General features: G+C 34.9%; 1 protein-coding gene and 2 long non-coding RNA genes across 4 annotated transcripts; 2 read left to right on the top strand and 1 right to left on the bottom strand.

The window, feature by feature from the left end:
• Window positions 1–8062: 8062 nt before the first annotated feature.
• On the top strand, window positions 8063–9361 carry LOC106423492. Its single transcript, XR_001284673.3, has 4 exons — window positions 8063–8357; window positions 8577–8679; window positions 8763–8899; window positions 9006–9361. It is a non-coding gene; the product is annotated as an uncharacterized LOC106423492 (long non-coding RNA).
• A 1712-nt stretch (window positions 9362–11073) lies between these two features.
• LOC106423468 (salicylate/benzoate carboxyl methyltransferase-like) lies at window positions 11074–12540 on the top strand. Of its 2 annotated transcripts, XM_048759268.1 has the most exons (4): window positions 11074–11232; window positions 11390–11492; window positions 11762–12160; window positions 12251–12540. In XM_048759268.1, exons 1-4 carry the CDS (start codon window positions 11195–11197, stop codon window positions 12470–12472), a joined length of 762 nt encoding a protein of 253 aa, XP_048615225.1. In that variant the 5' UTR covers window positions 11074–11194; the 3' UTR covers window positions 12473–12540. The 2 variants fall into 2 exon arrangements, with proteins under 2 accessions (XP_048615225.1, XP_048615224.1); XM_048759267.1 differs by lacking the exon at window positions 11074–11232 and having other exon boundaries at window positions 11349–11492.
• A 1908-nt stretch (window positions 12541–14448) lies between these two features.
• Window positions 14449–16026, bottom strand: LOC125587905. The gene is made up of 2 exons (XR_007324315.1): window positions 15014–16026; window positions 14449–14905 (listed from the first exon to the last, which is right to left on the bottom strand). It is a non-coding gene; the product is annotated as an uncharacterized LOC125587905 (long non-coding RNA).
• Window positions 16027–23500: the final 7474 nt, after the last annotated feature.

Genomic DNA, 23500 nt, shown 5'->3' with positions numbered 1-23500 from the left:
CAAAAAGGTCCATGGATGTTTTCCTACAACCACTGATAAAAGAGTTGAAGGATTTGTGGTCAACAGGGGTGAGGACGTATGACTGTTCAACGAAGATGAATTTCACGATGCGAGCGATGCTTTTGTGGACCATAAGTGACTTTCATACCTATGGGATGTTGTCTAGATGGACTACACATGGGAGATTAGCTTGTCCATATTGTAATGGAACGACAGGTGCGTTTCAACTGAAGAATGGTAGGAAGACAAGTTGGTTTGATTGTCACCGTCGATTTCTTCCCATTGGCCATCCGTACCGAAGAAACAATAATTTGTTTAGGCACAAAAGGGTTGTGAGAGACACTCCTCCTCCATATCTAACTGGAGAACAAATTGAAGCGTAAATCGACTACTACGGAGCTAACGAAACAGTTCGTTGGGGTGTTAATTGGCATGTCCCTCGTAATATGTCTGATTCTTATGGTGTTCATCACAACTGGCACAAGAAGAGTATATTTTGGGAGTTGCCATATTGGAAGGATCTTCTTCTGCGCCACAACCTCGATGTGATGCATATAGAGAAGAATTTCTTTGAGAACATCATGAATACAATATTGAATGTCCCAGGGAAGACAAAAGACAACATAAAATCAAGGTTCGACTTGCCGGATATTTGCTCAAGAAGCGAGTTACATATAAAAAGCAATGGACAAGTTCCAGTTCCGATATTCAGATTGTCTTCGGAAAAAAAGTCGGTGTTGTTCAACTGGGTGGCATCAGAAGTGAAGTTCCCCGATGGGTATGTTTCAAATCTCTCTAGATGTGTTGAAAAGAGTCAAAAGTTCTCTGGGATGAAGATCCATGATTGTCATGTCTTTATGCAACGCACTACTTTGCGTCAAAAGTACGTACCCGGAGAAGAGCTCCAAGAAGATATGATGATGGTGGTGTTGCGCCAACATATGCAGTTACTGGTGTTCCAGATATCTTTAGCCAGATTGGGAGACTCGGAGGGAAGTCAAAAGAGGTTTGGTGGTCGAGTGAATAAAACGCTCATAGTGCACACACCTATATTCTACTCAATTGCGAGGATTCATTGATGCATTATTTTGAAAGGTAACATATATGGACACTTCTAAACGCATATAAGTATAAATTATATAATTGCGAGAGATTCATTCATATAAAATGGGATTTTACAGCCTATTTGTTTCTCAAGTCGAAGAAACATTTTCTGGTATATCCACAAGTGACGTAGACAAAAAGAAAGATCAACACTTTATTAAGTGGTTGAGGAATCAGGTATTAATTAACTCAAAATTTTTTTTTTCATACATGATCTGTATTTCAACGTTCTCTTTATTTTTGCAGGTTGATTATGACGACGATGCAGATTATCTTAAGTGGTTACACGAAGTAATTCAATCTCCACTTGTAAAGGTCACCACATCACATATGTATTTCACACGAGGCTATACTTTACACACATATGAGTATGGTGGAGAGCGGGCGACCAGTAACTATGGAATATGTGTGAAAGGGGAAACAGATTTCTACGGGATCTTGACGGAGATTATTGAAGTCGAATTCCCAGGGATATTGAAGCTGAAATGCATCCTCTTCAAATGTGAATGGTTCGACCCCGTCGTCAACAGAAGTGTTCGGTTTAACAAATTCGGTGTAGTTGCTGTCAACGGTGGACGAAGGTACAACAAATTCAAGCCTTTCATTTTAGTTTCACAAGCAGACCAAGTTAGCTTCCTTCCATACCCTCGGACGAGAGATTCGGGTATAAATTGGTTAGCCGTGATCAAAGTTACACCTCGAGGACGAATCATCAGTGGAAAAGAACCACCTTTGCAAGAAGAACAGATAAATGAAGTCGAGGAACCTGAACAAGAAATTGATGACATCCTTCTCATTGATCCGCATAATCACGAGTACGAATATCTTACCGACGATGCCACAGAGGAAGCTGTTGAAGACGAGTTTAATGAAAATGATGATGTTTCTAGTGATGAGGAGAATGTCGATGTATCGGATTGATGTATTTGATTTTGTGTAAAGTAATGTGGGAGTTTGTTTTATAAGTAAGATATTGAGATAATAAGTTAAGGAATGGGGTTTGGAATGGAAAGAATAGATTGAGGTGAAAGAATATATTGAGTTTAAAGGGTAGATGGGTTTGGGGTTTGGAATATATGAAGTAGAAGATAAGGAAGATGGGGTTTGGGGTTTCGGATTTTAGGGATTTAAACATAATACTCGTTAATTCCTCGTAAATAAGCGTGGATATTACGACGAAATATAAAAATAAAGAACGCGGGGCTCGTTAATTCCACGTAAGCGCAAATCATCGTAAATACCTCGTAACCAAAAAAAAAGAAAGCTGGCCTTGCCAATTCCTCGTAGAATAAAAACTAGAAAAAAAGAGAAGAGAAGAAAGATACTGGAATCACATGTGGCGAGACTTACGTAAGTCTAGCCCACATGTGTTCCAATATCTTTCTTCTTTTTTTTTTTTTCAAATATTTCTAATTTGAAAAGAATTTTGCTGAGTTGTGTGATTTGAGATATGGTGTGATTTGTGAGTTTGTGTGTGATTTGTGAGTTTGTGTGTGGTTTGAGAAGGAAAGTTACGGGTATTTATAGAAAAGCAGGGCTCGCTAATTCTTCGTAAAATGTTGACTCGTAAATTCCACGTAAGCTTAATCGTCGTAAAAAACTCGTAAACCTAAATGCGGGCCTTTGTAATTCCTCGCTACTTCCTCGTACAATAAAACACGGGCCTTTGTAATTCCTCGTAAAGCTAAACACGGGCCTTTGTAATTCCTCGTAACTTTACGAAGAAATAACGAGGATAAATAATCTTATATATACTCCCGAGCGCTCACTCTTTCTTTCCTCTCCACTTCCTTTCTATTTCGTAGCAATGGTAAGTTTCTCTAATTCCTCTCTAATTTGATTAGTTTAGGATAGATTAGGTGGTTGGTGTAGGGAATTTAGATAGGTTTACGGCTTTTATGCTAATTAGTGTTGATTAGGTGGATAATGTAGGAAATTATACTGTTGATGTTAATTTTAAAAATTAATTTTTTTTTCCAGACGATTCGAAAGAACAGACTTACTCCCCATTACAGACAGATGTTCGGTGAGCCTGGTAGTCGTTTAGACCCGTCGTCTTCTTCATCTCCAGGTTCTTCTTCAGCTCCCGGTTCTTCTTCAGCTCCCGGTTCTTCGGGTCCGGAGACTGTCCCCGAGACTAAGCCTTCTCAGAGAGTCTCTCGGTCGCCTTCTTCTAGTGCACCATCGGTTCCTCCTGTGCCTCCTCCGATGGCTCCTCCGAGGATGCCTCCTCCTGTGCCTCCTCCGTTGGCTCCTCCGATGCCCGCCGATGTTCATCCCGATTTGATGGTGCCTCTGAGTGCTCCTTACTCGCAGTACACTGTCGAGGACATTCTCCGTCTGGCAGGCAGGGAAGGTTTACCAGTCATCTACCCCAACCGACCGGACGGAACTTTGTGGTATGTTACATTAATTTTTTTTTTAATTCGTTTAAAATTCTTTTATAATTTTTATTTTAAATTTGTTTTTTTTCCAGGTTTGTGGTTGACGGATGTCTTGCATCAGACGTAACCGACACGATCAAATGTTACTTCTCCATGCCACATCCGAACTGGAGTAAGACGTCTAACTACTTCAGAAAGACGAGGTTCAAAATTTACGCCGTAAGTTTCTATTAATTAATTATATATATTTTAATTTTTTCACGATTTATATATATTTATTAAAAAAATCTAATTATTTATTTAATTTTTTCCACGGCAAAAATATCATTAGGCCTTGGGGGTCACTGAGAGGGTGAGGAAAGCGGTTTACGCGAAGGCAAAAGTTCGCTTGTTGGACACTGTCTCCAACTGGAAGGGTGACTGGATCGTGAAGGGATATGAGCGTGGCAAACCCGCTGAGCTCACCACGGATGTGTGGGATGGCCTTATCCGTAACACGGTCGATGAGCACGTGAACGGGCCGATGCTTCACACTACGGGCCAAAAACCCCACGCCGGTGTCCGTATGGAAATGGTAATTAAATATTTTATTAAATAACTTTTTTAATATATATATTTTTATTCTAACTTTCTTAAATGTTTTTTAGGCCAAAGAGACGGAACATCTCCCGTCTCTTATGGAACTTTACGAGAGGACCCACAAGAACAAGGCGGACGTATTTGTAGATGGCAAGTCCGAGCAAATCTACAACGACGTGGTTGCTCGGGTTGAAGACCGCCAGACTCAGCAGACCCAGCAGTCAATCGACGGATTACCCATCACCTTATCCACACTTGAAGTGGATAAGATTTACGAGGAGATAAATTTTCTAAATTTTCAATTTTTTATTATTCATTTAATTTAACTTTAAATTTTTACTAACAATATTTTTTTTTTTTTTTAAAGTTGTCCCTGAAAAAAAGGGACGGACGTTAGGGATTGGTTCCGTCAAAGATGTTCCGAGAGCGACATCGTCTTATGGTCAGCGACGGGATGATGAAGTCACTGAGCTGCGTAACGAGTTGGCCTCGACAAAAGCTCGTATGGGTGGAGTCGAGGGCTTCTTGGACGTTATAGCGGCCACAAATCCGGAATGGGAGTCCATGTTGAGGAACATGCGATAACAACATCCCATTCCAGGTGAGTCATCCGACACACATAACGAGGTGGATGTTGCGAGGAGGAGTGAGGAATTCTACCAGGCGATGAACGACCCTTAGTTCTTTTTTTTCGGTTGTTGTATTATAAATTCAAAACTTATTTATATATAAAATATTTTCGTATTGATTTTTATTTTGAAATTATAATTTTATTAATATATTAAACAATTTTATTAATAAATTAAATAATTTTAATTAATTTTTTAATTATATTTTTAAATTCTGTAAAATAAAAAAAAAAGTAAATTCGTAGCTAATTTATGACCTATTTACGTGGAAAATTGACAAGGAAATTACGAGAAAAAATAAACGAGTATTTTACGAGGAAACGTTTACGAGGAAATGACGAGGAAAGATAAACTAGTAATTTACGAGAAAATACTTTCTTGGTAGTTACGTGTACTTTACGAAGAAACACTTTCGAGATATTTACGTGTAGTTTACGAGGAACACGTTTCGAGGTATTTACGAGGAAATATAGCGACCTCCTTACGTGGAATATTTACGTGGTCTTTACGACGAAATGATGTACTTCGTCTTTACGATGAAATATTTTCCTCGCTAAGTTACGACTAATTGTCGAGGAAATATGTGTTACGATGAACAAGTAACGACAAAACGTGTTTCCTCGCTAATTCCTCGTAAAACCTCTTTTACAAGTCACGATTGAGGATTCTCCCGTCGTTAATGATTACATGTCGAACATGTGCATTTGGAACAGATCAACATATGCACATATTGTAAGACTAAGACCAATACATCTTATATATTAAAATAGAAGTCACAACTTCGATTCATGTGTGATTTTTTAAAAAATGGAACCAATTGACCTATTTCTAAAAACTCATGTTATATTTAATCTCTAATCTTATCATTTAAATTTTTGGCCTACTAGAATTTTTTATTGGGCTATCAATAATTGAATTTAAACAATAGATGATCCATTGGATTTAAATTAAATAAATATAATTTAATATTGTGATTCTATACATCCATATGTTAATTATTTAAATATTTGTCGATGTTAACTTTTAAAATTATAAAGATTTTTTTAAAATAACAAAAATCATATCTTATATATTAAAACATAAGTCTGTGTGATTTTTTAAAAAATGGAACAAATGATCATATTTCTAAAAAGTCATGTTATATTTAATCTCATGTTATATTTAATCTCTAATCTTATCATTTAAATTTTGGGTCTACTAGAAATTTTTATTGGGCTATCAATAATTGAATTTAAACAATAGATAATCCATTGGATTTAAATTAAATAAATATAATTTAATGTTGTGATACTATACCTCCATATGTTAATTATTTAAATATTTTTCGATGTTAACTTTTAAAATTATCAAGATTTTTTTTAAATATCAAAAATCATATTATCTAACAATGATTAATATTTACTACCTTAAACCAATGAAAACAAATTTTAAACTATATAGTTTATTTTAAAATTAAATAAAAACTAAATGTTTAATTATTTACTAGATAATATAAATATATAAAGCGAAAAGTTTAATTTTTTAACAACTTTCTAAATTTGTGAAATGTTTCAATATCTTTGAATATGACAATAAAACAATATTTCGTTAATCTTTATATATATAGTTACGATTTTAATAATGAAATAATAATACCACTACAAAAATTCATCAAAATAGTAACAGAGTGGCGAAAGAGTTTCCGTAGCCAAATTCATTAGTTACAGATACAGCGAGAGAACATATAATTTTAATTTTGTAGCTAAATTTGTAGCTAATTGTAGCAATCCGTAGTTATATAGTTAGAGATTGATTTTGTTGCTGATTTATAGCTAAATAGCTACGCTTTGGCTATGGATAGGTGGTTGCTATAATTGTTCTATATAGCAACCATTAGCTACAATTGTTTCTATTGCTATATAGCAACAATGTCTATATCCTCACCATTCCGTCGTTTTGACAACAATACTATATACAGCATAAATAATCAATATAACAAAAATTATAATATTTCATATATATATATATATACAAATATGAATATATAAAAAAAATTATCATCGATTAGTTTTCGATGCAAATACAATATATGATTTAATATAATTTTTAATCCATATGTATTAAAACTAGGCGTGAGACTTATTATCCGAGATCCGCTTCAGATCCGCTTCGAAAATCAGATATCCGGGGTGTCCGGATCCGAATCCGGATAGTAAAATCTTGGATCCGTCCAACCGAATCCGGATCCAGATATCTTAATTTTTAAGTCTGGATATCCGGATCCGTATTTTTAAAACACATTATTTTAAAATTTTCATTAATAATTATATTTTATATAATAATAATTATATAAAAATTAATTATATAATATAATATTTTTGTTTTTACAATATTATATGCATATATATATATATTTATAAATCTTGTATAAATATTTAATTTATGCATTATTTTAAAAAAATAGTATTAAAAAAATTATTATTATTTTTACGGATCCGGATATCCGCGGTAATAGAATAAAGAGGCGAATATCAGAAATTCGGATATTCGGAAACCACGATTCGGATCCGGATATTAAATCCACGGATCCGGGCACCCTAAATTTTATATCCGGATCCGTTTCAGGCCTAATTAAAACACAGTAGTGTAGTGAAAGTAAAGAGTAGACGCATTTGTTGGTTTAAGTCTAGACTGTTTAGTCACTCATAGTAATTATCAAGCACTTTTTGTTAGGTTTGCATTGAGCATTATTGCTCGATGTACATAACTAGTTCTAAGTGTATATTAATTGTGTTATTGATCATTTTATGTAATGAGGTCAATAGTGGTTCTTCTTTCATCACTTTTGTCAAATACATGTTTTAACTCTTTTACTCCAAAACTAGTTTAAGCCTTGTAACAAGAAAAAGTAATTCATAAGACAAATTATTGAGTTATCAAGGATCCAAAACGTAACGTATGGTTGTATGCACGCATGTCTTTAGTAGATCTCCTAAAAAAAATGATTTCGCTTTGGTATGGTTATAATAAGTAACAAAATTTCATATTTATTTTCTTTTGGTAAGTAAAGTTCTGAAAACGTTGTAGAAGTTCTTTATAGAAGTTTTATTTTTGGATGATACATATATGCCTAATTCCTTTTCCAATCTAACACGAGTAACTTTCTAAACCCTAAATCTAAACTCCAAACCCTAAACCCTATCTATCATCGCATATATTAAAGAACAAAAACAAACTAATTGTGTATTTCAATAAATTAAAAAATAAAATCATACCTAGTATACTTTCATCCTTTATCAAATTATTATGTTATTAGGTAGAATTGATCAGAATGAGTATATAGGATTTAATAAAGTAGAGTCATAATGTAATCAAATAAATAAATGTGGGGGGGGAATAAATCACCACTTACTCTATATCACGAGTGATTGCCGCTTGAAAAATATATTTCTGGACACCAAAATTTTCGTGATGGCCGCCAAAATATTCACCAAAAATTTGAATCTCCGCCATAAATCTTTTCCCAAATCTCAGCCACAATATTTTCTTTCTAAATCTTCTTCTCCGCCTAAACACTCCCTTCTTCTCCAGTAAATACCCTCCCAATCTATTCTCCTCTCCTACAAATTAACAGAGCCTCTCTCAATATATCAATTTTCATTTCCAAAATCTTTTGCAACAGGTTCTTCTTCACTTTTGATAATTGTATTTGTTTATATCGTGAAATAAATTTTGGGCGACTTTCTCATCACTGTGTTTCATTCAGTTTAGAGTTTATGTTTCCAATCGATTTTGGGGTTTTTATTTCGAAATCGAATGGGGGTTTAGTCCCTGCCTTCTCATATCTTCTTTTTATTTGTTTTGGACAAAGTTTGAAACTTTGAATGATGTTTTATCTCAGGGTTTGTTCTAAATCCAAGAAAAAGAAATCAGAACGTGGTGGAGATGGTATACATCAACACATCTCAGGTTCCAAATCTTTTGCCAAGGTCAAATATGATATGGTATAATAAACTTATCCTTATTGTTTTTTTGTGTCTCTATATTTCTCTTATGAGTCTTTAATCCATCTGCCTTATGTATATAGTGATGGAGTTGGGTGAGGAGCCAGCTATCACTGACTTTAACTCAGAAACATCAATCACACCAGATGCGGCATTTTACACGGCAGATGTCGGATTATTTTGTTCATGGTTCTATTGCTTCAGTTTTTAATGCTTATTGGTAAATTAATGATTGATTAGTATTTTTTTTTTGTTATGGCTATGCGGTAGTGTTATGTTTCATTGTAAGTGTAGTAATTTTGTTTCTTGTTTTTCTGGTTTTGTAGGTGGTCAAGCCACACAAAGGAAGGTTGTTTGAACTTGGAACAGCACAAATGGAGGAGTTGATTAATCTTACTGGAATTGTCAACTTGATGAGCCAGCAGCTCACTGATTTGTGCGAAGCTAGAGACAGCCTCTGATACATCTACCAACCCTTCTCCATCCCCACCTCATAGCACCAATGAGCAGAGTATCTAGATGGTGTTGCTGACTTTCTATTATCTATTTTTTTTTCTATGAAGAAACTGAAGATATAATAATTATAATCTTTTGTGTTTAGTTTGAACTTTGTTATGTCATTGGATTTCACATCTGTTTCATATTATGTTTTCTACTAGTAATGAATGTTATGTTTCCATTATGTTCCAAGAATTTCAGTTTTATATTTATGATTTTATAGCTTTTAAATACAAAACATTTTGTAACCAAATTTGCCGTAGCTAATCTGAATCCAAATTTTTAGATACAAAACTTCTGTAACCTAATTCGTAGCTTCACTGGCGATAACTCTGCTTAGGAAAAGTTGTTGCTAAGCTCTGTAGCTACATAGCTATACTTAATCTATTGCTAAAACTGTTGCTAATTTGCAACAGAAAACTTAGTAGCCATGTTGTAGCTAATAGCTACAGCTCGTACTCTCGCTCATCCGTCGCGAGTGAGCTACGGCATAGCGACGGATTGGAGTTAGCGTGGACGCTGACGCCACGGTTTCAGTCCGTAGCCATCTGTCGCGTGCTGTGGTTTAGCTACAGATTATCTTCTCTAGCGATGAATAAATCGGTAGCTATTTAATTGATTTCTTGTAGTGTACGAAAATATATATATAGAAGAAGATACAAATACATGTGCAAGTTTGAAACAATCTATTCAATGAAAAAAATATACCATAAACTTATTTTGTTTTTAAAATTGATAGACAAATATATATATTATAATATATACCAATTTAGAATTGAAAACAAAATGTTTTTATAAAAATAAATCAAAACAAAAATCTGCGCGGTTGCGGGGGTCGAGTTCTAGCATGTTTTTGAGCTTCTCGAGCAGTATTGCATGTTAACATATCTCATCTAAAATTTTTACGCATCCGCGAGTATGTGTATTTTCTAGTTTCTACGTTCCAGCAGTTTCGATATGTGAAACAAGCAAATGAAGAGCAAAAACTGTTGAGAAAATCTTTAGTTAATAATTATTCGGCACTCAATCGTACTGTATAGATCACATATATTGCATATTTCATGAAGGACCATGCATGGTACCCACCTCTTTGTTCTTTCTTTTATATGAAGAAATTTGAGTGTACTAGTCGATCGTGGCCTACGTACAAACTCTATGGGCAGAAATAATGCAGCACCAATAAAAAAATTTTCTAAACCGAAGTTTTGTGTTCCACATGATGTGAGGTTTATATAGGTACGTGGCATGGAACGTGATGTATCTAGTGACAATAATCTTCGGTATTTAGGTGCAGAAACAAAATGACACATTTTTTTTTTGAGAAAACAAAATGACACATTTGTTAGGACTTAGTACATACATAGCTTTTTAGGTTTATAAACATCTCAACCTAATGATGTTAAAAACATCTCAACCTAATTTCTTTTAGTAAAAATAAAAAATATCTATAGTTAAGAAATGGATATACATATTTAAGACTATAAAATGTTCATTAACATAATCAATAAATAAACAGATATTCACCTTAATTAAAGCTAATTTTCTCTATATATTTTTTTTGATTTTCTCAAATTTAATTGACGGAATATACACATATAGTAAAATTATGCATGCATTTACCATTAATATTATTTTTGGTCAAAAGATTCTGAGTATTGCAAAAATACAATCAATAATATAAATAAAATAAAAGATTTATATACAGATCTTAAAATTATAGTAAAAGCGAATTTTATAATATATACAAATTTTACAATTATAATTTATTCATTAACACAATCATTGAGCAAATGAATATTTCACCTTAATCAGATTTTTTCTCTTATCTGTTTTTGCTTGTCTATTGGCAGGATATACATATAGTAAGACTACACATGCATTGTACCATCAATATTTCTTTTTAGTACGCTACTTGATTAAGTTCCATTTCTCTATAAATTGAAGTGCGAGTTGCATTTTCAACACATATCTTCAAATAACTCTCATTGAGTCATACCATTAATAAGTACGATAAAAGATGGATTCAAGATTCAACGATACCGTTCATTCCTTGAGGTTCGTCTCTCTAATTCATAATTACAACACCTAGTACACTTATTTTGTTTGATTTAACTGTTTCACAAATTCACAATACATTTACATATATATATATATATGCTAGTTAATATTGCATGTCCATGTCCACTACTAATCTATGTATTCCGCGATGTAGGTATACTGATGAAAAGAGTGACGATGAGTATGCATTTGTGAAAGCTTTACGTATGAGTGGTGGAGTTGGAGCCAACAGTTACTCCGCCAATTCTCTACTTCAGGTTCTTCAGTATTCTTTTCCTTTTAGCTTAAATAACAAAATTAATCTTATTTGGTAAATCAGAAGGAACGAAATTATCATTTCATTATGGTGAATATTTAATTTAAAATATTAACCAACAAATGGTAAGAGGTGCTATATAAGAAGAATAATCTAGACTTGCATATATGAAATTGTGATTCAATCAACCGTGGACGAATTTTTTTGTTTTGTTTTTGGAAACATGATTATAGTCTCGAGATATTACTTAACTCTTTGTTTGGTTCACAGAGAAGAGTTTTATCAATGGCCAAACCAGTCTTGGTAAGAAACACAGAAGAAATGATGATGAATTTAAACTTCCCTAACTATATCAAAGTTGCTGAATTGGGTTGTTCCTCGGGGCAAAACACGTTTTTGGCTATCTCTGAGATCATCAACACCATCAATGTGTTGTGCCAAAACTCGAATCAAAACCCTCCAGAAATCGACTGTTGTCTCAATGATCTTCCAGAAAACGATTTCAACACAACGTTCAAGTTCGTGCCCTTCTTCAACAAGGAGATCATGATGACAAACCAAGCATCGTGTTTCGTCTATGGAGCACCAGGTTCCTTTTACTCTAGGCTCTTCTCTCGCAATAGCCTCCATTTTATACACTCCTCATACGCTCTCCATTGGCTCTCTAAGGTAATTTTAGACGCTGTTATAACATTTTCGTTTACATAAAACTGAGTTATTTGATAATTAAACGGCGGAGTTGTGTTTTTATAATTATAGGTTCCAGAAAATCTCGAAAATAATAAGGAAAATGTGTACATATCAAACTCAAGTCCTCAAAGTGCATACAAAGCTTACTTGAATCAGTTTCAACGAGATTTCTCAATGTTTCTAACGTTACGTTCTGAAGAAATTGTCTCTAATGGACGGATGGTTCTTACCTTCATCGGTAGAAACACTCTTAACAGTGATCAATTTTATAGAGATTGTTGTCACATATGACATGAACATATGTCTTAACAGTGATCAATTTTATGGACGGATTATAAGATCAATCAAAGTTTTTTTTTTATCAATCCTTGTAAAGATCATTTGACATGAACATATGTCTTCTGTGATGAAGACAAGTTACGGCTCCTGGAAAGATACACACTCTGCCCTTCTTTCAAGTTATAACCTTAGGAAGAGAAGCCAAAAACTTATCTTTGACACTATATGCAGATAGCATGCAGCATTTCTTGATACACAAGCAACCTCCCACAAAATCAAAATCAAGAAAAATCCCAAAGTTGGATCAAAAACATGAACAAATGTAATCTTTTTTTTTCATCGCCAAGCTTCAAACAGCTCAACTCTGTAATTCACACGTCCAACAATATAACTAGCATTCGAAATTGTCCTCTTCATCTTCATCTTCCTCTTTTCCTCCCAACCTTTCTGCTTCTTTCCAAAACTTCCATTGTTATTATAATCAGAGACGAGTTTACACCAAGAATTTCTCTAGGTTCTGCATATTCTTCTTCTTCTTCTGCAGACTCTTCTTTATCTTTCATTTCCACCTCAAAGGCATCTAAACCTTCCTCCTTGTTAGCTTCCATGACATGCAACAACTGTCTGCTGCTCTGATTACCATTCTCGTCCCTAGGACCCGAATTCGAGGCTGAAACCAACCTATCTCGAGACTCTTTGCGGTCCTTAAGCGTCTTTACAATAAGTTTCTTGAGAAAGTTCATGACCTGCACAGCATACATTAGAGCCGGCAGTGGATCCAACATCTGCAATCAAAATAACACACCATTGACCAGTGACGATCTAGGATAACTTTTAACCGGGGGCACTTTTGTGGTTTCATTTGCCAAAACCATTGGTATTAGTATTTTTGGTCAAGCATATCGTCTTCAATAATCACAAGTACTCTACAAGACTACAATATAATTTAAAAGGACTTGGAATTTTTATGTTGTTTTAACATCAACTTGAACAAATTGCATATTTCATGAAGGACGATGATGCATGGCTTTTTTAAACACAAACTGATTATATTAAATTAAAGATCCAATAATAAACTCCATAAACTCGACCGGAACGTCGATGATGCATGGTATCTATGTATCATACCATGTTATATAAGCAAGTGGTGGTAGCCTAGTGGTAATTTTTTGGTGTTTGGTGTATATTTACATCAGTTTTAAGTTCAATTTTCTTCGAAACTAAATTATCATTATTTGGTCAGGTTAGGTTTGGTTTAGTCTATGTGGTTATGGTGAACCGTAACAGACAATTAGTTCATTTTTGGCATTAATCGGAAAATTTTCTAAATTCGGGCTAGGCGGTGTGATACTCTTTCGGACTAATCCAATACGTGGAGCCGACCAGATTAGCCGATCAAACTTATTAAAAAAAATATGAGGCATGGTGTCCACCTATTTTTCGTTATTTTATATGAATAAATATGTGTATTAATCGATCGTGACTTACCACAAATTCTATGGGCAGAAACAATGCAGTACGATATTGAAAATAATTTTTTTCTAAACAGGAGTTTTGTGTTCCACATGATATTGAGGCCTATGTACGTGGCATGGAGTATGCTGATTCTAGTGACTTCAACTTCGTTATTTAGGTGCAGAAACAAAAGGACACATTTGTTAGGATTTAGTACATACACTACTTTTTAGGTTTAGAAAACTCTCAACCTAATTTCATTGAGAACCTTTTGTATGTACATTCTTAGCGCATGATATATGTTATAGTAAAGATTTCATAGCGAATTCATAAATGCTATGTATACGACAGCCATCATAGGTACTCTTTCTACGTGTAAATGCTATGAAAATTGGAAATACGATAGCAATATTTAAATGCTAGTATTAACTTAAATAAAGATTCATATTTCGTGCTATGATAGGTCTTTTTTCAATAAAACAAAATTAATTATAATTAAAATAATTAAAATTAAACTGAAAATTATTTTATAATTAAAAATAAAATAAATTTATTCATAAATTAAATTTTTCTTATAAATAATTTCAGTTTACAAAACTAAACCAGAAATTATAAAATAAAGTAAACCACCACAATTTCTCCAATTAGGTTTACACTAAACCAAAAAACCCTAAACCAAAAAACCCTAAACCAAAAAAAAAAACACTCCAGCCGCCTCCTCCAACAGTCATGCGCCTGGCCTCCTCCAGCCTTGACAGGAGACGTCATCGTCTCTGCTACCGGCCTCAGGGTCTCCTCCACTACAGTTTTCGTGCCTTCTCCGACGCAGCTTCCGAGGCATCACCATCTCCGCGTCCATTGAAGTCAAAGGAGACTCGAGATGAAGCGAGGAGAGTCTAGCAGAGGCGAGTCGAGTCGAAAAGAGGCGAGGTGGTAAGCTTCCGGAGCTTGAGACGATGTGAACTTCATGGCAGGGAGAAGCAATTCGATCTGGAAAAAAAAGAGAGAGCAGAGAAATTAGATTTAAAAAACTGCATAATGAGAGAAAGAAGAGAAGACGACATAGGTGTGAAGAGAAAAAGAGATCGATTGAGAGACCAGATTTTTCACGGAAAGAAGGAAGAGGAGGAGATAGAAGAAAAAATTGGGGGTTTTAATCTTTGTGCATTTGTGTCCGTTAGATTAACTTTCATCAATGGTTGTGGTTACACAATGAATGATCTGCACCCTTTGACGTGATTGGCCACATTATGTTGACCTATCATATATTTTGTAATTGTTTCTTTGTATCAATTGTTTTCCTATTCATTTTTGTGTGTGCTTAATATATAAATATTATGATAAATTTTCGAAAATAAAAATTATTTTGGGAAAAACCTAAGATTTAGATTTCACAATTTACAAATTTAGATTTAAATTTTAAAAGTTCAACTTTGTGATTGGTATTTAGGTATTAGAAAATAGAGTTAAGAGTTTATGAAATAGAGTTTAGCATTTAAATTTAAAATTTGAAGTTTTGAAAACAGATGTAAAATTTAAATTTAAGATTTAGATTTAAAATAAATTTTGATTATATCGTTTTTTAATATATGGCACTTTCTTAACCAATAACATGCTCATCATATCTTCTAAACTTTTACAAAATTTTTTGTTAATTGATTTTTTTATCTTTGGGAAAGTTATATAAAATTTTGATTTATAGTTATATTTAATTTATATCTTGGATAATACAAAATTTATATATCAAGCTTTTGAATTTTTTAACATAAAAATTAAAATATTAATTTAAATTGAGTAGATATGATACTGACGTGTTTGATTTTTATATAAGGTTAAAATAGATATTAAAGTTTGTATATAGTGTATGAAGTTAAGGTTTTTTGAAAATTTTGAAAAATTATAAACTTGTTACTTTTGTAAGTAAGAGTTAGAACATAATTAGGGTTAGAAGCTTGGATATAGAGTTTGAAATTTAAAATAAACTTAGTGTTTTATGATATAAGTTATATAAATAAAGTTTAGTGTTGTAAAACAAATTTCATCATTGGCTGCTAGAATGATGAATATTAAAACTGATCACAATCTACCTGAAAGTTGCATGAACGAATGGGCAGATTTATTTAAAGAGTATTTGCCGGAAGACAATGAGTCTGCTGATTCTTATTATGAGATTCAGAAACTGGTTTATAGTCTTGGATTGCCTTCGGAGATGATAGATGTTTGCATCGACAACTGCATGATCTACTGGGGAGATGATGAGAAGTTGGAAGAATGTCGATTCTGCAAGAAACCACGATTCAAGCCGCAAGGAAGGGGACGTAATAGGGTACCGTACCAAAGGATGTGGTACCTACCAATTACAGATAGATTGAAAAGATTGTACCAATCGGAGCAGACTGCTGGAAAGATGAGGTGGCATGCCGAGCATACTCAGACGGATGGTGAGATGACTCATCCATCAGATGCAAGAGCCTGGAAACATTTTAACAAAGTACATCCGAATTTCGCTAGCAATAGCCGGAATGTGTACCTCGGATTATGCACAGATGGATTTAGTCCATTTGGAATGTCAGGGAGACAATATTCATTGTGGCCTGTCTTTCTTACGCCATACAACCTGCCACCGGAGATTTGCATGCAACAGGAGTTTTTATTCTTGACCATATTAATACCCGGTCCGAAGCATCCAAAAAGGTCACTTGATGTTTTCCTACAACCACTGATAAAAGAGTTGAAAGATTTGTGGTCAACAGGGGTGAGGACGTATGACTGCTCAACGAAGAAGAATTTTACGATGCGAGCTATGCTTTTGTGGACCATAAGTGACTTTCCTGCCTATGGGATGTTGTCTGGATGGACTACACATGGGAGATTAGCTTGTCCATATTGTAATGGAACGACAGATGCATTTCAACTGAAGAATGGTAGAAAGACAAGTTGGTTCGATTGCCACCGTCGATTTCTTCCAGTTGGCCATCCGTACCGAAGAAACAAGAATTTTTTTAGGCACAAAAAGGTTGTGAGAGACACTCCTCCTCCATATCTAATTGGAGAACAAATTGAAGCGCAAATCGACTACTACGGAGCTAACGAAACAGTTCGCTGGGGTGGTAATTGGCATGTCCCTCGTAATATGCCTGATTCTTACGGTGTTCATCACAACTGGCACAAGAAGAGTATATTTTGGGAGTTACCATATTGGAAGGATCTTCTTCTGCGCCACAACCTTGATGTGATGCATATAGAGAAGAATTTCTTTGAGAACATCATGAATACAATATTGAATGTCTCAGGGAAGACAAAAGACAACATAAAATCGAGGTTGGACTTGCCGGATATTTGCTCAAGAAGTGAGTTACATATAAAAAGCAATGGCCAAGTTCCCGTTCCAATTTTTAGATTGTCTTCAGAAAAAAAGTCGGTTTTGTTCAATTGGGTGGCATCAGAAGTGAAGTTCCCTGATGGGTATGTATCAAATCTTTCAAGATGTGTTGAAAAGGGTCAAAAGTTCTCCGGGATGAAGAGTCATGATTGTCATGTCTTTATGCAACGACTTCTGCCATTTGCATTTGCGGAGCTACTTGCAACAAACGTACATGAAGCACTTGCAGGTAGTTTACAATAGGACAATAATATTAAATTGGTTTAGTTTACAATAATAGTATTTGACTAACAATGTGTTTAATTGTTTTTGGAATAGGCATTGGAGCATTTTTCAGGGATTTGAGCACACGCACTCTTAAAGAAGAAGTCGTAGAACAGCTTCAGGAGAACATTCCTATCTTATTGTGCAACTTGGAGAAGATATTTCCTCCAGGCTTTTTTGACGTGATGGAGCATCTAGCTATCCACCTCCCATATGAGGCATTGCTTCGTGGACCGGTACATTACGGATGGATGTATCAGTACGAGCGAGCCATGAAATATTTGAAGGGAAAAGCAAAGAACCTCGCCAAAGTTGAAGGTTCTATAATTGCTGGAAGTTTGACAGAAGAAGTTTCTCACTTCACATCGTACTACTTTGCGTCAAAAGTACGTACCCGAAGAAGAGCTCCAAGAAGATATGATGATGGTGGCGTTGCGCCCACATATGCAGTTGTTGGTGTTCCAGAAATCTTTAGCCAGATTGGACGACTTGGTGGGAAATCAAAACAGGTTTGGTGGTCGAGTGAAGAAGACGCTCATAGTGCACACACCTATATTCTACTCAATTGCGAGGATCCATTGATGCGTTATTTTGAAAGGTAACTTAAATTGAGTATACATTATATAATTGAGAGAGATTAATTCATGTAAAATGTGAATTTACAGCATGTTTGTTTCACAAGTCAAAGAAACATTTCCTGGTATATCCACAAGTGACGTAGACAAAAGAAAAGATCAACACTTTGTTAAGTGGTTGAAGAATCAGGTATTAATCAAATACTTTTAAAATTTTCATACATGAATGATTTGTATTTCAACGTTCTTTTTATTTTTAAATAGGTTGATTATGACGACGATGCAGATTATCCTAAGTGGTTACACGAAGTAATTCAATCTCCACTTGTAAAGGTCACCACATCACAGATGTATTTCACACGAGGCTATACTTTTCACACATATGAGTATGGTAAACAGCGGGCAACCAGTAACTATGGAATTTGTGTGAAAGGAGAAACAGATTTCTACGGAATCTTGACGGAGATTATTGAAGTCGAATTCCCAGGGATATTGAAGCTAAAATGCGTCCTCTTCAAGTGTGAATGGTTCGACCCCGTCGTCAATAGAGGTGTTCGGTTAAACAAATTCGGTGTAGTAGATGTCAACGGTGGCCGGAGGTACAACAAATTCGAGCCCTTCTTCTTAGCTTCACAAGCAGACCAAGTTAGCTTCCTTCCATACCCACGGATGAGAGAGTCGGGTATAAATTGGTTAGCCGTGATCAAAGTTACACCTCGAGGACGAATCATCGTAGGAGAAGAACCACCATTGCAAGAAAAACAAATAAATGAAGTTCATGGACCTGAACAAGAAATTGATGACATCCTTCTCATTGATCCGCATAATCACGAGTATGAAGATCTTACCGAAGATCCCACGGAGGAAGCTGTTGAAGACGAGTTTCATGTAAATGATGATGTTTCAAGTGATGACGAGAATGTCGATGAATCCGATTAATGTATTTCATATTTGTATGACTTTGATTTATTATATATAATTAAAGATAATGGGAGTTTATTTATAATTAAGATATCGACATTAATTATAAGTAAAGGAATTGTGTTTTTATAATTTTCGGTTTGGATTAGAATGAATTGCTTGAGGTTAAAGGATAGAAGTGTTTGATATATGAAGTAGAAGATAAAGAAGATGTGGTTTGGGATTTGGGGTTTCGTTTTAGGGGTTTAGAGACAGTCGTCGTACTTTCCACGTTATCTCACGGGAATTTTACGACGATTTATAATACATTACCTCGCATATTCCACGGTAACAGTAAACGTCGTAAGAGCCTCGTAACTTACGTGGACTAAGCGACGATTTATAATTAAAAAAGCGGACCTCGCTTATTCCACGTAAGACCAAAACGTCGTAAGAGCCTCGTTAACTTACGTGGAATGAGCGAGGTTAGCTTTTTTATTTTACTTTTCGTCGTTAATTCGTCGGTAAATATAAACCCTAAACTAAAATGAAACCCAAATCCCTAAACCCCAAATGTGCAAACCCTAAAACTCCCCATCCTACTTCATATAAACTAAAAAAAAATTAATTTTCAATTTTATATAAACTTAAAAAAAAAAAGAGAAGAAAGATATTGGAAACACATATGACGAGATACGTAAGTGTAGCCCACATAAATCTACATCATTTGTATTCAAATATCTTCTTCTCTTTTTTTTTTGTTTTTAAACCTTTCATATATGATTTGTAGCGTGTGTTTGATTTGTTGTATGATACGTCAAATTCAAAATTTGTAAAATTGTTTTCCAACGTATTAAACCTTTCAAATTCAAAAAAATATATATATTGAAGTTAAAGGGTTAGAAATATATGAAGTATTAGATAAGAAATATAAGAAAGATAGGGTTTGAGGTTTGGAGATAAGAAAGATAGGGTTTGAGGTTTGGGGTTTAAGATTTTAGGGGTTAGCAAAAAAAGCCCCGCTATTTGCACGTAAAATCGATGATAAAAACAAAAATCGTCGCAAGAACGACGTTAAATAAAACACGGGCCTCTGTATATCCTCGTTAATTTGCTTGGGCCTTGCGACGAAACGAAAGACGGGCCCACGTAAAATCGATGATAAAACAAAAATCATCGCAAGAACGACGTTAAATAAAAGACGGGCCTCTGTATATCCTCGTTATTTGCTTGGGCCTTGCGACAAAACGAAAGACGGGCCTCTGTCTTTCCTCGTTATTTTGCGACGAATTTTCGACGAACACTAATCCTATATATAGGCGAAACCGCAGCCCTCTTCATTTCCTCTCTAATTCCTCTCTACAGCCTCTCCATTTCCTCTCAACATGGTAACTCTCTTTCCTCTCTAAGTAGTTTAGGGAATTTAGATTAGGTGGTTAGTTTAGGGCATTTAGTTTACGAAATTAGTTTACAAAATTTAGGTTTCCTCATTTTATTAATTACGTAGTTAATACTGTTCAGGACCATGAGACAACAAAACCCCATTCCAGGCGAGACATCCGTGCAAGTCAACGAGGAAGATCTCTCGAGAAGGAGCGAGGAATTCTACGACGCGACAATGCAGCATTAGTTTTTTTTTTTGTTATTGTATTTTAAAATTCAAAACTTATTTATATATTATATAATTTCATTTTAATTCGGCCAAAAAAAAATTTTCTATTCGATTTAATTTCAATTAAAATTTTATTAATAAATTAAATAAATATAATTTTTATTTATAAATTCAGTAAATAGAAAACAAAGTAATTGCGTCGCTAATTCCCAATGTATTAACGAGGAAAATTAACGACGAAATATCGAGGAACAATTAACGAGGATTTTACGTGGATTTAGTTACGATTCTATTACGACGAATTGTTTTCGTGTTCCTTACGTTTTTATTACGACGAATTTATTTAGAGGTTTTTGCGGGTCTTTTACGACGAATCATTTACGAGTTTCTTACGAGGAAGCACAACGACCGCGTTACGTGGAAACCCCACGTGGTCTTTACGACGAACACTTAATTCTTCTTTACGAGGAAAATATAACCTCGCTAATTAACGAGGAAATGGCGACGAATCTTCTCTTACGACAATCATATAACGACGAAACGCCTTTCATCGCCATTTCCTCGTAAGCCTTCTTTTCCGAGGAAATAACGACGATTTTGGCCGTCGTTAAATTTGTGTTTTCTTGTAGTGCGTCCAGACTTCCCTTAAAATGCATTAGAGATTACAATACACATTACACCAATCTCAAACCAACATCATATCAACTTTAATTACTGTCATATATATTAATGAATGAATGAAAATGGAAAAATATTTTTTTCGTACTAACTAAAAACTGAAATTGCAATGTTTGATAAGTTAATGAATGAATAAAAATTTCACACTCAGTAATTAAAGAATTAACGAACTAATATATAAAAATTTAGAACCAATCCACTACAAGAAAACACAAGCTTAACGAGGAATATTTTTCTTTGTTAATTTACGTTGACTTTACGAGAAAATTACGCGGAAAAATAAAATCAGTGTTATTTCCTCGTAAAGTAACGACGAAACAGTTTCGTCGTAAAGTCGATGTAAAGTGACGTGGCTTTCATTCCACGTAAACTTAGCATGGTCTTTACGAGGAAATAATTTACGTTTACTTAGCGACGAAACTTTGAATCCACCAACTTTGTTTGTCACACGTTTTTTTTTCGGCCACCTAACTAATTTTCGTCGTAAATTCGTTGGAAAATTACAACTACCAGATTCGAAAATTTTCTATAAATAGGGACGTTTGAACATCATTTTAAACACACCAACAACAAAAAAAACGTGAAAGAAAAAAAAATGGCTGGCTCCGGGAATATTTTCGAGTTGCGAAAGTGGATGTATATGCATATAGATGCTAACGGGAGAGTGGCGAAAGAATACCTTGCGGGGCTGGAGATATTTATGCATCAAGCAGATTCAACACCGCTTGCCCAAGAAAGTGGTAAGATGTTCTGTCCTTGTCGGAAATGCAACAATTCGAAATTGGCAAACCGTGAAAATGTTTGGAAGCATTTAATAAATAGAGATTTCACGCCAAATTACCATATCTGGTTTCAACATGGAGAAGGTTATAATTATGATCAAAATGAAGCTAGTAGTAGTAATAGCAATTTTCAGGAAGAACCGGTTGATCATCATTTGCATAATGAACATAGTTACCACCAGGAGGAGATGGTAGATTATGATAGGGTTCATGATATGGTAGCTGATGCATTCGTAGCTCATGATGAAGACGAAGAACCTAATATAGATGCAAAAAAGTTTTACGAAATGTTAAACGCGGCAAATAACCACTTTACAGTGGTTGTAGAGAAGGTCTCTCTAATTTGTTGTTGGCTGCTAGAATGATGAATATTAAAACTGATCACAATCTATCTGAAAGTTGCATGAACAAATGAGCAGACTTGTTTAAAGAGTATTTGCCGGAAGACAATGTGTCTGCTGATTCTTATTATGAGATTCAGAAACTGGTTTATAGTCTTGGGTTGCCTTCGGAGATGATAGATGTTTGCATCGACAACTGCATGATCTACTGGGGAGATGATGAGAAGTTAAAAGAATGTCGATTCTGCAAGAAGCCACGATTCAAGCCGCAAGGACGGGGGCGTAATAGGGTATCGTACCAAAGGATGTGGTACCTACCAATTACAGACAGATTGAAAAGATTATACCAATCAGAGCAGACAGCTGGAAAGATGAGATGGCATGCCAAGCATACTCAGACGGATGGTGAGATGACTCATCCATCAGATGCAAGAGCCTGGAAACATTTTAACAAAGTACATCCGGATTTCGATAGCAATAACCGAAATGTGTATCTCGGATTATGCACAGATGGATTTAGTCTGTTTGGAATGTCAGGGAGACAATATTCACTGTGGCCAGTCATTCTTACGCCACCGGAGATGTACATGCAACGGGAGTTGCTATTCTTGACCATATTAATACCTGGTCCGAACCATCCAAAAAGGTCCCTGGATGTTTTCCTACAACCACTGATAAAAGAGTTGAAGGATTTGTGGTCAACAGGGGTGAGGACGTATGACTGTTCAACGAAGACGAATTTTACGATGCGAGCGATGCTTTTGTGGACCATAAGTGACTTTCCTGCCTATGGGATGTTGTCTGGATGGACTACACATGGGAGATTAGCTTGTCCATATTGTAATGGAACGACATGTGCGTTTCAACTGAAGAATGGTAGGAAGACAAGTTGGTTTGATTGTCACCGTCGATTTCTTCCCATTGGCCATCCGTACCGAAGAAACAAGAATTTTTTTAGGCACAAAAGGGTTGTGAGAGACACTCCTCCTCCATATCTAACTGGAGAACAAATTGAAGCGCAAATCGACTACTACAGAGCTAACGAAACAGT

This window comes from Brassica napus, chromosome C5 (assembly GCF_020379485.1).
Source record: "Brassica napus cultivar Da-Ae chromosome C5, Da-Ae, whole genome shotgun sequence".
Taxonomy (NCBI): Eukaryota; Viridiplantae; Streptophyta; class Magnoliopsida; order Brassicales; family Brassicaceae; genus Brassica; species Brassica napus.
Note: the sequence above shows the minus strand (reverse complement) of the source record. Positions and strands in the feature narration are given on the sequence as shown.

Excerpts from the sequence above, each read along its gene's own strand:
- LOC106423468 (XM_048759267.1), top strand. The coding sequence starts at position 11,349 with ATGTCCATGTCCACTACTAATCTATGTATTCCGCGATGTAGGTATACT. Across the intron at positions 11,493-11,761 it reads CCGCCAATTCTCTACTTCAG|AGAAGAGTTTTATCAATGGC; the intron begins GTTCTTCAGTAT and ends TTTGGTTCACAG. Across the intron at positions 12,161-12,250 it reads CTCTCCATTGGCTCTCTAAG|GTTCCAGAAAATCTCGAAAA; the intron begins GTAATTTTAGAC and ends TTATAATTATAG.